Source organism: Agelaius phoeniceus, chromosome Z (genome assembly GCF_051311805.1).
Source record: "Agelaius phoeniceus isolate bAgePho1 chromosome Z, bAgePho1.hap1, whole genome shotgun sequence".
NCBI classification, from domain to species: Eukaryota; Metazoa; Chordata; class Aves; order Passeriformes; family Icteridae; genus Agelaius; species Agelaius phoeniceus.
In genome coordinates this window covers 9,507,597-9,521,324 of record NC_135303.1, presented here as the reverse complement: position 1 = coordinate 9,521,324, position 13,728 = coordinate 9,507,597, and the positions used below count along the sequence as shown (strand labels likewise).

The 13,728-nt window shown below is 40.5% G+C and overlaps 1 protein-coding gene across 3 annotated transcripts in view; it reads left to right on the top strand.

The window, feature by feature from the left end:
- PLPPR1 (phospholipid phosphatase related 1) overlaps window positions 1-13,728 on the top strand; it is a 119,098-nt gene that overhangs the window by 49,052 nt on the left and 56,318 nt on the right. For all 3 annotated transcript variants that reach the window (XM_054652694.2, XM_077171229.1, XM_077171230.1), the window contains one exon: window positions 8,146-8,253. In XM_054652694.2, coding sequence (XP_054508669.1) covers window positions 8,191-8,253 — 63 coding nt within the window. In that variant the 5' untranslated portion in view covers window positions 8,146-8,190. The remainder of the gene's footprint in view (window positions 1-8,145; window positions 8,254-13,728) is intronic.

Sequence of the window (13,728 nt, the reverse complement as noted above, 5' to 3'; positions counted from 1 at the left end):
CTCCAAAATGTTGGCTTCCTAAGCTGTCATAGAAGGGCAGTGGGAGGAAAGGGGTTTGGAAATTTACTCAGAAATGTCCATCTGAGGTCTGAGAGTAGCTGGCACTTTGCAGAAGGTTCATTCTTGCACTTAAATGTCTGGATCAGCAGCTTGCTTGGGCTTAGGCTCAGCAGATGTGGCATACAAGAGCACCATGCAGCACATATTTTTGAAATATACTTTTAATATTGGGTTGGGATTCCCAAAATTAGTTCTCTGCAGAGCTGTGAAGTTCCATTATAAATAAAAATATTTCTCATTCTTGCTAACACATAAGCAGCCAATTGGTTTTTTTAATAGCTCAATAGGTTTCAGTCAAACAGTTGGCTAAGGAGGTTTTGTAAAGAAAAAAACAAAACTAGTTTTCTGGAGTAAAGTAAAAATTTTCTGAATGAAGAAAATGCCTTTGAATATTTTTTTCTTATAATACAGGATTTTAATAATTTTAAAATAACATTAAATTATCTTTGGCAAAAGCCTGCTGGTTTTGGGAGGGTAAGGGTAGAGTGTTTTCCAGTCTATTGTAGTAATAGTCAAAATTTTCAGTCTTGTGTTTTTACATCACGGGGAAAAGCCGTGGTCTGTTTTCCTCTCCTACCCTCCATCCCATAGGAGTTTTCCTGTAGTTCATCCACTTTTCCTCTCATCTGCACCATTCCATTGTTACCTGCTGTATTCTTGAAGTTTTCTTTTGCTTTCTTCTTTTTCTTCAATAATGGTCTCCTTCCTTTTTCACCAGTTTAGAGCCTGAGGTGGAGGCTGCTGGTTTCCTCCTGTTGGAATTGTTCAGGTTCCTCAATGCCTGTTGGTGCTTTGCATGGGGACTCACCAAATATAATTGAATTGGTTTCAGAGGGTAAAATTTGGTCACAAGCCCTTTATGATAGTATCCCAAATACCTTGGGGATCTTCGGTTTCCAGCCAGAACCTTGCAAGCCTATAGGTGCAAATCAAAAATGGTGTTGATTATTTTTTTTGGTGAGTTATAAAAGGAGACACTCCATGTAGAACTCTCATGGAATAGTTTACAGATGGTGATTTAACATAAACAGAGTACCTATATCTCAAGCCCACGACTAATTAAGTCAATGAGTTGCACTTCTGGATCTCAGCTATGTTACTTTTGGAACAATATCCTGCTACATTTTCATTACACTGATCGTGTAACTAATCTCTGTTATTCAGAATCCTATATGTACAGGAAGAGTTACATTAATTCTGACCACACCTGCAATTTTATTGCTATAAATACTCTTAGAGGTAGATGGAGTTTTAACCAGTCAGAAGTAAAAGAAACAACCTGAAACACGCCTTTTGTGTTTGTTCAGAAAAGATCACAAGGTGATTGGTCTAAACCAAGGTGACATGCCTTCAGGTGGGATGGGTGGAGGCCAGAAATACTCATTCGTCTTCCCACTAGTGTTTCATTTAGATTCACTTTAAAGTTTGAAAGGCTGAAATGAGACCTAGAGCAGTTAGGGGTTTTTTTACTTAAAGGACAGTAGGAGCAGGACAGTCTTGTAATTGCATGGATAAATTTAGTGGGTTTGTTTTTGTTTTTTTTCTGGAGACTGCTTATTATTTTTTTAAAGAATTCCCTAATGAAATTAGTTAGATTCCTTCTTCATTTATCATGTACCACTAATCCTTTTGCAAAAAAGAGAGGAGCATTGTCAGCTATAGTAGGTAAAACCTTTTATTCATATGGTTTTGCTGATGTGACACCACATTTCAGTGGGTTTCATTCAAAACAACACAAAGTGATATGGTGAAAATTTTCAGAAGGAATTCAGTGTCTCTCCAAATGGAGCAGACCAACCATGATGATGGTTCCAGACCTGCTGGACAATGAGAGGTTCATGGGTTTGAATGGGTTCAGAACTGGGCTTGTGGCCATTTTGTTTGGCTTTCTGGATATTGGCATGCACATACGTGCTATTCACACAGATATGTTTGGGCTCTCTTTGACATCTATAAAATTCTGGCCAAGTGGTATAAATGAAAATTCTGTTGACAGAAGCTGTGGCACAGAAATTTCACTTTCCTCCCCACAGTGAGACGTTGTTAGAGGGCCTCTGCTGTGCTAACATAACACTTGAACTCTCTTGAAGATATAAGTGGTGCAGAACCCTTATCAGTCTGCCTATCCATGGACTTTGTACTGTTGCTTATCACTCAGTCATGGGATATTTTCTACATGAAGCTGTTAGCAAGGGAAAACAACCTTAACAACCCTTGAAATCTGAGGTATCACTTTCTTCCAGGTATCAAACACCAGGGATTCAGCAACACGTTTTTAAAAGAATGAATTTACAATCAAGACAGTTATTAATGTAGCTTTTTTCATAACCAGATGGGCTATCTACTAAGAGATATCATTTCAGATATGCTGTGAACTTTATTACTTAAGTATCAGTGTTCTGTGTCAAGTGCTGAATGTGAAGATGTGACTTCTGCTAGCAGATTAGGGTCAGAATTCTCATCAGAGAAAGAAAAAATTTTCTGCCTTAAATGCTGCAAAATATTTTTTTATGTAGTGGTGAACATGTGTGGATTTATTTTGCGTATTGTTTTTATTCCTTTTTTTGGCTGCTATTAGTGATATGTAATTAGTTTTTTGGCCAGGGGTCTGTGGAGACACCTGTAAGGAGCACTTTCACTGACAGGGCAATTTATTTGAATGGTATAGCTATTGAATGGTATTGTTCTCCTGGCAGAAACCAGGAGAGTTTATAATAAATTGTATTCTGGGGTGAGATCTAGATTCATTAAACTGAGCTTCTGCTTTACCAGTTCAGTTCCTCTTTTCAGTGTTCTGGCAAAGTGGGACATTGTGCTGCTCTCACAGGAGTGCCCTTGGAGACAGCCATCAGCCGAGGCCTGAAGCTTAGCACACAACATTTGTTTATTTGTTTATTGTCACTAGACAACTTCACATTTAACAGCTAAAGATCAAGCATGACTCAGACAGTCAGTTTTTGACAGACATTTTCTCCAGTCTCACACCATGTTACTGGTTTAGTGGCAATGGTGTTGGTGGCTCTGTGCCTCTCAGTTCACAGAGAATGGGTAAAGGGTTCTTTGTTGATATGTGTCTTCCCTTTTTCCCAAGCCCCATTGTGTGTACGGCACACTTCCTCTAGGGCAGCATAATCCAAAGGATAACTTTCTCCTTGGCAGGTAAAAATTAGTGTGTTGTGGGTCACTGAGGTAACAGAGTGCCAGTTGTCTGGTACCTTGTAATTGTTGCAACCATTGTTATTTTCTTAGTTTTGCTGTTTTCAGGCAAGCGGTCTGCTTTGTCTTTGGGTGCAAGGCTGGCAAGCAGATGTTATGCCACAAAGCCATTTGTGCTTTTTGTCATGTGGTTTGGCTTTTGAAGTGATTCATGCCACCACTGTGGTTTCAATTACTTGGAAAACAGTAACGTCTGTACTTGGAATTTACTGACTGCCTTTTGCAGTAAAATCTCACGTTTTATTCCTTCAGCCCTTTTTTGTGCATCAGTTCGATTTACATGGAAGAGAGCTCTGGGGAAGGAATTTTAACCCTCTATTTTTCTGTTTCAACCCTGCTCAGAACTGCAGGCATGCTCATGGAGAGGTTGCATGGGGATAATGTGGAGCCTTTGGACATGGCAGGTGAAGTTACAAAGAGAGAACATGAGGCTGTCACATCTCAGGGCAGTGTTTGATCAGCCCTCATTTTGTAAGGTTGCAGTCAGTGTTCTGCTGGCTCCAGCAGCAAGCAGTCAGGGAAACCTGTATTCCTAAAATGTGCAATTTCTTATGCAGGAATTAGCATGCACGTTTGAAGTGCAGAGATTGTGTTGTCAAGTGGACAGAGCACCTGACAGGAGTCTGAGAAGAATGTGTCTTTCTTCAGCCTGTACATTGAGTCATTCTGTGGTGTTTGGCAAATTGCTTCAACTGTTTCCCCCCACAGGAAATAGAGGACCCCCCTTTACAGTGAGATCTGTAAAAGATAGTATAATATATAGTGATTATAAAGATACAGTTCTTCGATAAAGCTTAGATAATCATTGTTAGCAGAAGTATTAGTTTTAATTTGTTTCCTTAACTGAACGGGGGTTTGACATAAGGAATTTGTGTTTCAGTTGGGCAAAATGATCGTTGCTGGAATGGTGGAGAGGTTTTGATGATATTTTTTTACTTTTAAACAGAATTAATATTTTAATGAGAGTAAAGATCTTTTTAATTTGAAGCCAATTGCCAACAGAGGTCTGCAAATTGCTAACGTAATATTCAAGTAATTTGCCTAAGGAAATACTGATGTTTCAAGTATCTTTTACATTGTTACAGAAATAGTTGGTGTTCCTTCTAATATAATATTTACACCTCGTTTTTGGAAGCATGTTAGCTGCTGCTGAAACGATCATGAAACTAAGAGACAAATCCATTTTTTTTTTGTGTTTGCATCACATCCTGGTACCAAATGACCAGTGGTTACCCTCCTCACCTCTTTCCGGTCAGGGAAGATTTGGGATTCTCCTCTGAGGGTGTATCCCATGTGTGCCAGTGGCTTTGCTGCTGCTGTGGTTTGTGTAGCAGCTCCTGGATTTCAGGCTGGTGGTCTCTGACCTACGGCAAAGCAAATAAGCACTGATTCTGCTTAACTGAAATGTAGTTAAAAGCCGTGATGAACAGGCCTGTCAGCATGTCTCGATTGCAGGTTTGAGTATTTTCCACAGAAGCCCAGGCATCCACTGTGGCAATATGTGAAATACATTGTTCATCTTCTCTTCCTACCAATGCAGGACATGACTTAAAAAACATAGGTTTGACCATAGGGTCTCCAGAGGAATAGACCACAAATTAACTTGTTTGATGACTGATCACACAGAACAACAGTTGAATGTGCTGTGATTGCTGCAGGAACTTTCACTATAAAGGCTCGTGAATGCTAGTTTGTCCTAGATATGTCCTTCTTGCTGTCTGCCACATGCTCACATAAAGGGCTTTAGAATATACCTGAATGGGGCATTCTGAAAGCCATTCCCCTGGACAGACCCCTGCAGCAAGAAAATCTCTTCAGCTTGAATTCCCTTTTTCTTTGCTGTCCTTTTCATTCAGTTTTCAATTAACTTATTTATATTCTCTGCCTCCACTTGCTCTCCCAGGAGATGCCAGGCAATAACCTCCTGTGCTGTGATGTGAGGCTTTCTGAAAATGTACAGGTGAGGTAAATTGAGCAAGATGAGAACTAATTTTAATTAATTCACAAATATTGCATTATACAATTACATATATTGTTTTAAGAATGGAAGCATCTCATAATAACTAAGCTTCAGATTATTAATATTCTCTCTACAGTGAATTCTAATTAGTTAGAATAGGTTTGACCAGTTCTACTCTCATGCTGTGATAACATACCAGGCCTGAAGAGGTCACAGCTACTGGGATCCGAAAAGACTCTTACAGTCTCGCTCGCATGAATTCCTTAGGAATTCAGTCAAGTTGATAAAAACAGAAATAATACATGGAGAAGGCTGATGCTGATATTATAGCTTTTATTTGCCATTGCTTTGGTCAGAGACTTTGGACTCCAAAAGTTTGTTCAATGTGAAGAGGTCTGCCTGGGTTAGAAAACAAGATTTTTACCGAAAGTTCTTTTACATCTTATTATGGTCGTTTGAGCAAAACTGAGTTCTCTCTGGCTGCTCTGCAGGCTGAACCATCTGGGGTTTGCTGTAATTTGTGTTTTGCTGTCAGTATCTCTAGAGGACTCATTGCCAGCTGAAGAGAGACAAAAGATGATGCTCCCACCAGGACTGTACCTGTGCTTCCCTTTACTCTTTTGTCAAGTAACCTGATGAAAAGACCAAGCACTGGTAGCTGAGAGTTTTCCCACAATCTGGGAATTAGCTGATCATACAACAATTTGGTCTCTTCCTACTTCAGCCTGACACAAATGTGTCATCACATAGGAGAGAAGCTGGCATGTAAAATGCTTTCCCATAGCCAGTCCAGTTTTCTAAACCAGTGGTGCACAATACACTTAAAGGAACAGGCATGGTGATAAACATCTGTGAAATCAGGGGTCCCCTAGTGTCAAATCAGGCAATTTTATATGACTATGAACCCTCAGATTCTTTGCCAGTTTGTTCAGTTGCTTTCAGTCATTTGTTGGGCAAGGTAATTAAATTCTTGGATTGCCTTGCAACCCTCTGTTTTGGTTTGGAACACACATCAGTTGCAACTGAAGGCATAGCTTGGGGCTACAGTATAGTGGTATGGAAAATCTTGGTTATTTCTAACCTTAGTCTGGTTAACCTTAGTCTAACCCTAGAAAAGTTTCACTGAATAATGCTCTGTAGGCTGCTCTGACTCTTTAAACTGCTATTCCACCAGGTTCCATGTTTGCCAAGCCACAGGGCACAAGTGCTGGGGGTATTAAAAAATGAATTGCTGATTTTTTTTTTCCCACTGTCCAAATGGGGTTGGATTACCTTGTCTTTTTTAAAGCAATGACACTAACCTCTGAGATAAACCCCATTTTATTTAATGAGTAAAGTTGAAGTCTGTTTGGAAAATGAGATGTTTTGAGAATATTTGTATTTTAGAGTGGGATACAGTGTAAGATGGGAGCATCTGAGGTACATCACAGGTGACATTCCTGACTATTTTGTTTGCCCTGAAACTGTATTTCTCAATGCTTAGCAGTTGAGAAGCTCTTCTTGACACAGAATGTGGCCTCACTGGAGTCACAGTAGCTCTGCTGTGCCTAAATCCACCACATACAATGTGTATTTTACATCTGTGGGTCAAACTGTGAGGAGCTGAGATAAGGAACACGATAAGTAGTTCATAGGTGGCGAGACAAGAGCCTGCATCATGGTGCAGGTGGCAAGCACTGGCAGCTGATCCAGCTCCTCCATCCTGACCTCAGGTGAACTCACTTGTGCTGACCATGGTACTTCTCCCTGTAGCCCTGCTGAGAGCTGGTGAGGAAGCACCGACCTCTTTGTGAACCTCACAGGCTCCATGTGCCAGGGCCTGAATTGCCACTCAGGTGCCAGTGAGGTCAAAAAGTCACGGGAAGATGCTGTGCAAAGCACCCTCTGCAAAATACATCAGTTTCCATCTCCCTCCTCCTGCCTGGCCCTGGAGGAGCTTGGCATCAGGGCAGAATTTCTTTGTGAGTGTTGGAAGTGAGGCTGGACCCATCTGAATCTGTGATCCTGCTTATTGTGCTTGGGTTAAAATCGATAGCAGAGGATTTTGATTCTCTCCTGAGTCTCATGCTTTGTGCAATCCTGCACCTCGCAGCTCTGGGCTTTTCCAGCTTCCTTCCTACTCTGTATCTCGCTGTAAAGGCATTTAAACCAGACTTAGCTTCTTGATGTGCTGCCTCATGAATGCAGAAAAAGACAGACGCTGTCTGTAAAATTTGTGTTAGTCTTCTTTTCTCTGCTTCTTCTACTTTTTATGCAAAAATAGCGTCTTAACACAGTGTTAAAGGGTTATGTTAATTAGGATAGCCAGTAGCCCGAAGTAATGCTAAGTGGGTAGAGTTTGGTGTGTTAATGTATGAATTCATATCAGGACAGAAAAGCTCTGCAGAGAAGGCCCAGGTCTTCATTGCATTTGCTTGTTATGGGTAGAGAGTTTTGTGCATATCACATGCTGTCATCTTGAGCAGATTTATACAGATAAACATTCTGATCATGTGTACAGTCAGTGTACTGTAAGCATATCTGTCAATTACCAAAATCTCCTGCTTTGAAATACACTGTAGGCAAGTCAGTGGGCTGAAAATGTGATTTTACAATTCAGAAGAAGAATCTTTTGCTTGGTAGTAGATTGTATTTAAGGAAAACAATTGTATTCCTTATAACCTTCGCTCTGTATATGATGTATCTTGTAACCTCTTGTCTGTCCTCTTGACAGACCTCTTGTCTGTCTCTTCTTTTGTGTTGTAAAGGGAGAGCTTTCTCAGGGTGTTTTGTATACAGATAGACCTTGAAGTTCTTGACACTAGATTGTGTCCTTGGTCTATTAGGTCAGTGTTCCGTCTTATGAACCTAATTTTGGAGTTTGCAAAAATGTGAAATATACTGAAATACCTCTGTCTTTTCTTTTTCAGGATATAAAGTTTTGAACAGTGCCTCCCCAAGAAGTGTGATGAGAAATGGCTTTAGGAAACAATACCCAGAGAAGTTATTCCATCATCCCCTGCTTCATCTTTGTAGAGGTGAGTGCAGCATTCAGCTGCCAGGCCAGCATAGAAGGCAGCTGTTCCCTGCAGGAATTAAGTAATTTGTTAGCAATTTTATTTGTAGCAAGGATGCTGTCTTAGTTGATCACATAGATATCCATGTTCATACTTAGTGCCATCAGATCCCCCTGAAAAAGTCCTGCATGAGTTATCCAGATCTCAGGTACAAGAATGCAAGAACAGGCAGAGACAGGGTGTATCCAAGACTTCTCTGTCTGGTTATTTTCTGGCTAGTCCTGTGGTGGGCAGTAGCTGCAGGTGATTGCCCATCCTCCTCAGACCTCTCTCCATCTTGGTGCTGCACAGGGACTAAAACTCATTCAAGGAAATTTCTGATTTACAGTCTGATGGTTCATGGGCTTGGGAAGCAAAACTCAGCTCTGATTTCAGTTCAGGTGGAACATAAAATGTAGATGAGGCATGCCTGACCTTTAAGTGTGATGAAGAAGCTTGGCTAGCACAAGGGCTGAGAATTGTCTAGCAGTGAATCTGCTCCATGTCTTCGTTAAAGGCAGTTGATGTGGTGGGGTTTTTACTTATTAATTTATTATTTTATTATTTTAATCCATACAGATAGTAGTTTGTGGTTCTTATTTTACATGGCCTAACACTGATAGACTGGCCAACATTCACTATTCCAATCCATGATTGATCAGCTGGTGCTTATAAGGCTGAGACAGTTTTCCTGGCAAGGGTAGTGACTCTGCGTTTCCAGAGAGGATGAAAGCTTCCATCAGATTTAGATGGTAAAAAGGAGATAACTGCCTGTAAATAACCACCTTCAGAGCCACTTGTCTGATGTAGCTGGGATGGAATGCTCACTCTTTGGCCCAAGTTCTGAGGCAACTTGAGCCCTTCCATAAGAGAAGTTCCCAGAACTGTCAAAGGATTAATTGTTGCTCTGATGGAGACAATGGGTCACTGCTTTATTCTAATAGCTCGAGAAAGAAAGGGTAAAGATGAGTGAAAAGCAGAAATGAGGTCAGAAAAATACCCTATAAAAACAATCAGGAATGGGATGTCTCAAATTTATTGCTTAAACAAGCAGCTCTGAAGATTTTTAGTCCTCTAAAGAATTGAATGATGGGCCTGGTTGGCAACTTGTGACAGTGACATAAATTATTCCTCCTGTAGATAAGATTGTTGTGAGGATTTTTTGCTCCATAATGTGCATTGCTTGTCCTTTCACATAGTTGATTTGCTGATTAAAACACAACACTAAATTAAAAATCAGTCAAAACCAGAGAGGTAGTGTCTGAAGCTATGTTCTCTCTGCTACATTCTTCCCCTCTTTGTCCACAGTACAGATTTTTAATGTAGCACTACTGGGACTACAAATTCATAGACTTGTGTCAAGCACTGTAGCATTAAACAACAGGAAATCTAATTTCCTGCTGGGAGTGCAGAGATGATTGATAGTAGCCATTCCATCTGAAAAGTCCCTGTAAATCTTAAGGCACACTGGAGGTGTTCTTTTCCCACTGCTGTGCTTTTGAGACTAAAGTGCTTTATTTTTTTTTTTTTTCAGAGGAGCTGCCCCAGACACCAAGCCCTGTGCTAGATTACCTGGGTTAGGACAGACCCCATTTTTGTTGCTTTGAAGCAACCCTGAGAATTGATTAGCAGTGTGACACCTTGCTGTTGCTGTGAAAAGCAGGACAGCTAAAAATAATGTTGCCTGCTTTCCTGACAATGTTTTTCTGTGGGAGAACAATCCAGCAGCAGCCATGCTAGCTGAACATAATAGGAAAAGAGATAGTCAGTAAAAAATTATCATAGGCCTTTTCCCCAGAATGTGCTGTCTCCTCCACTGTAATCTCGTCCTCTGATTAAAAGTTTTGAGGCATTTGCTCTTAAGAAAATAATGCTGGGCCTTGAATGTCATGTCAGATGCCCTACCAGTAGCTATTTGCTAACTGCCTGCTCTGCAGGGTGCCTTCATGAAATTGTAGTGGCAGAGGTAGAAATGAGGTGTCACAAGGAGTTTGGGCACTTTAAATACCATCATGCTTCAGTCTGTACAAATATGACACAGTTTCAGCCACTATTGTAATTTCCATTTTTTTCCCATTTCATTTTCCTCCCACTGAACTAACTTATAGCAGTTAGTTATTATGGAACCTGACCTGAAGATGAATGACTCATTATAAAAACTTAAGCCCTGTGCCTGACTCTACAAATTCCTTTTTATGTTCAAAATATGAAAGTTTTAATAATAAGGAGATAACATGTGATGTCTAATCTGAAATGACAGAAATGTTTAATCAACATTTTCATTCCCTAATTGGAAATACAATATCACATTATGAGTAGATTTAAAGGCTAAATAGGGAATCATTAAACTAATTTTGATCCACTTTTCAAATCTGAGTCCCTCTCCCAAATAATGCAGGCAGCTTTCTGGATGATTCTTTATTATATTATAAGAGGTGTCATTACAGTCTGACATTTGTCACCAAACGTCTGTGAAGATTTGGTGCAGTACATTTTGTTAAACATGTAAACAATTAACTATGATGTGCAGGAGACTGAGGTTCTCCTTTTCCCTACCCTCCTTTGCAGACAGCATCCTAAAAGAAGCCTTCAGGAGGCTGTCTCCCAGCCTTGGTTTGCATTAGACAGAGGTGAAATAGTAGTGCAAAGGTCCCCCACTCCACAGGTTCCAGAGCCCTTTGGAGTCAGGGATGGACCCAGAGATGCTTTTGATATGCCCTGGGTCTATCCCAACAAATGCCAGTGGTGCATAGCAGCCTGTGTGAGGGTTTGTTGCTGGCCAGGACTGATCACTGAAGTGATCTCAAGGATGTCAGGCAAGCATGAGAGAAAGGAGGAGAGGCAGCGTCTGGGATGACAGGAGGAAAATTATCCCATTCTTCCTTTTCCACTTATGGTGGCTAAAGCTCTTTGGGGGGCATCTCCTCCCTCCTTCACCTGCTGGGACAGGGCAATGTCAAAAACATCTGTGCCAATATTTCAGCATAGCTGTGCCATTGTTTTGCTACCCTATTTTACCAGGTTTGATCCAGGGAGTGCTGTATTCCGTCATTCCATGGAAGGATGCGTGCTGGTTGAAGGTGGGGAAAGGTACAATCACACCTGGCAGATGCATTTTCTACATGAAAGTACAGCCAGCTTTCTGCAGATGAGGAATAAATTGTCAGAATGACTAAGCTTCCTGAGGTCTGGGCAGTGCCAGGGATAGAAGTGGGAGAAGTGCAATGCCTGTCAAATCCCAGTCCTCTTCCTGTGGGACTGGTGAGCTGCCCTGAGGTCTTCTTCCAGCAGTGTTTTCCATGCTCTATGCTCTTGCCCTCCCTTTGTTCATCTCATTTTGTCAATCAGGTTTCTAGGAGAAAACTCAGGCTAGGGAGCTGTAGGAGGCGGTCCAGTGTGGCTTTGAATTTGGTAGGTTTAAGTGTAGTCCTGGCTTTTGCAGCCTGTTTGACGCTCATCATTAGTGACAGGAAGTGCAAGGGGATGTGATAATTGCATTTACCAAATAGATGTTGGGAGGAAAGTTCCATACTGTGAGTAAACAGCATCCCCACAACTACACATGACTTCAGGGGGAAGGCATGAGAGCAACTTCAGAGCCATTGTGTGTGTTTGAATGGTGGTTATTGAAGAAGCAGTATCCTTTTCTTTCTGCAAAGAAAACCCTCTTCTCAACGAGAGTAAGGACTGTAATGGCTCTCTAGGGAACAAAAGGAGAAATTTTGGTCTGGGATTTCTGCTGATGAGGCATTTTCTACTTCCTTTTTCCTCCTCCTCACACTGCAAACCCTGGCCTGAGGGGTTGAGCTATTTCAAGGAGTTATCTAAGGATTTATTTTCAAGTGCAGTTACTCCTGAAGGAGTTGGGCACATCTGAGGTATTTCTTTGCCCATGAAAACACTAAAATTTTCTGGAACCAGATTTAATTAAATTGTCTTAAATTGATCAAAGAGTTACCAAAAGGCTTTGATATATCACTGATGTATATTCTTCATTGTGATTCATTGCGGATTATTGTAATGCTGACTTTGACAAGGTAATAGGGGCAGGCTCAAATATGTAACACCATTAAAACTTAAAACATTGGGCATCTTTAAATTCTGTAATCTGAAGATCCCACTTTTTCACACTAAATCCAATATTCTGGCCTCAGGAAAGCTTTTGCAGGCAGACTGGAAAGTGTTTCTTCTTGACAGCCCGATATATAGGACATTGCAAAGGGCTGAGGATTTTACACAGAAAATATCTTCTCCCCTTCCCCCAAATGAATAAAATAAAAAATCTGAAAAATAAAAAGTTCTAGTCTTACATTTATCCTGGTACAAACTTGGATTGGAACTGTAGGTATGCTGTAACCTCATGGGATTTCTGTTTATTCTGTGGGGTACATTTTCCATTACTTTTGGCTATTTTATGTTTGGACAGATTGGATCATCTTCAAATATCAGTTCAAATGTCATTAAAAAAAAAAGTTTCAACTTACAGAAGCACTGAAGGAAAGCATTCTTCTTCCTTGCCCACATACATTTTTGTGTCAGTACTTTGTGTAGTCAAGCCGACAGCTGAACTACCGAGTAGCAGGACAATTTCTGCAATACTGAAATCATTTGTGCAAGTGAGACAAGTGCCTCTTGAACTTCTGTTTGTCATCAGCATCACAGCAGGGCTTGGGGAGTTGTGAAAAAATAAGTGAATTTAGAATATTTGTAACATATGTGGCACTTGTTTTATTATAATTTCTTGGTTAGGTGTTCTGAAAATTAAAAAGGTTTTGTACATTTGGGTGTACTGGTTGTTGTCCTCTAATTTTTAGCAGTATGTGAGGAATGTGAAATGACCTCTTACGTTTGCTGTAGTCGTCAAAGTTATGTTTGTAAGACATTGAATGTATTTGAAGTGACATTTATTTGCTTATTTAAAAAAAAAAGAGTAATTTCTCTCATAAAAGCTTGCTGGTTGTTTAGCACTTTAATGATATTAAAATTACATAAGGGATGTAGAGATATTAGATTGCAACTTTGGATATTCAAAATGCAGTGGTTTTATCAAGATAATGTCCAGTTCTCCTAGACAGTGCAAAATAAATCCCATCAGAATTTGACATAACCTTTAACTGGAAAAGCATCCCGAGGTGAACTAACTTGGAAAGAGCTGCAGCCCTCAGTGACTGTTCCTTCCTTCTCCATCCATGCCGTGCTTGGATGTGCTGTGCTGCTCCACTGGGATGCTGTGAGGACAAAGTGCCCCAGGGATGTGTCATGTGCTGGTGTTGTATAAACTGCCTGTCATTAGATGCCCGCTTAGGCTGTGAGAATCAGTGCTGACAGAGGCTGTGCAAAGGGTGATGTTTCTGCATAAATCCCTGTGCTTCAGACACTTCTGTTTCTTGGGATCCATTGTTTCTGATTTCATTCACTCAGCATATGTATCCATCTCTCTTTTTCTAAAAATCTCTT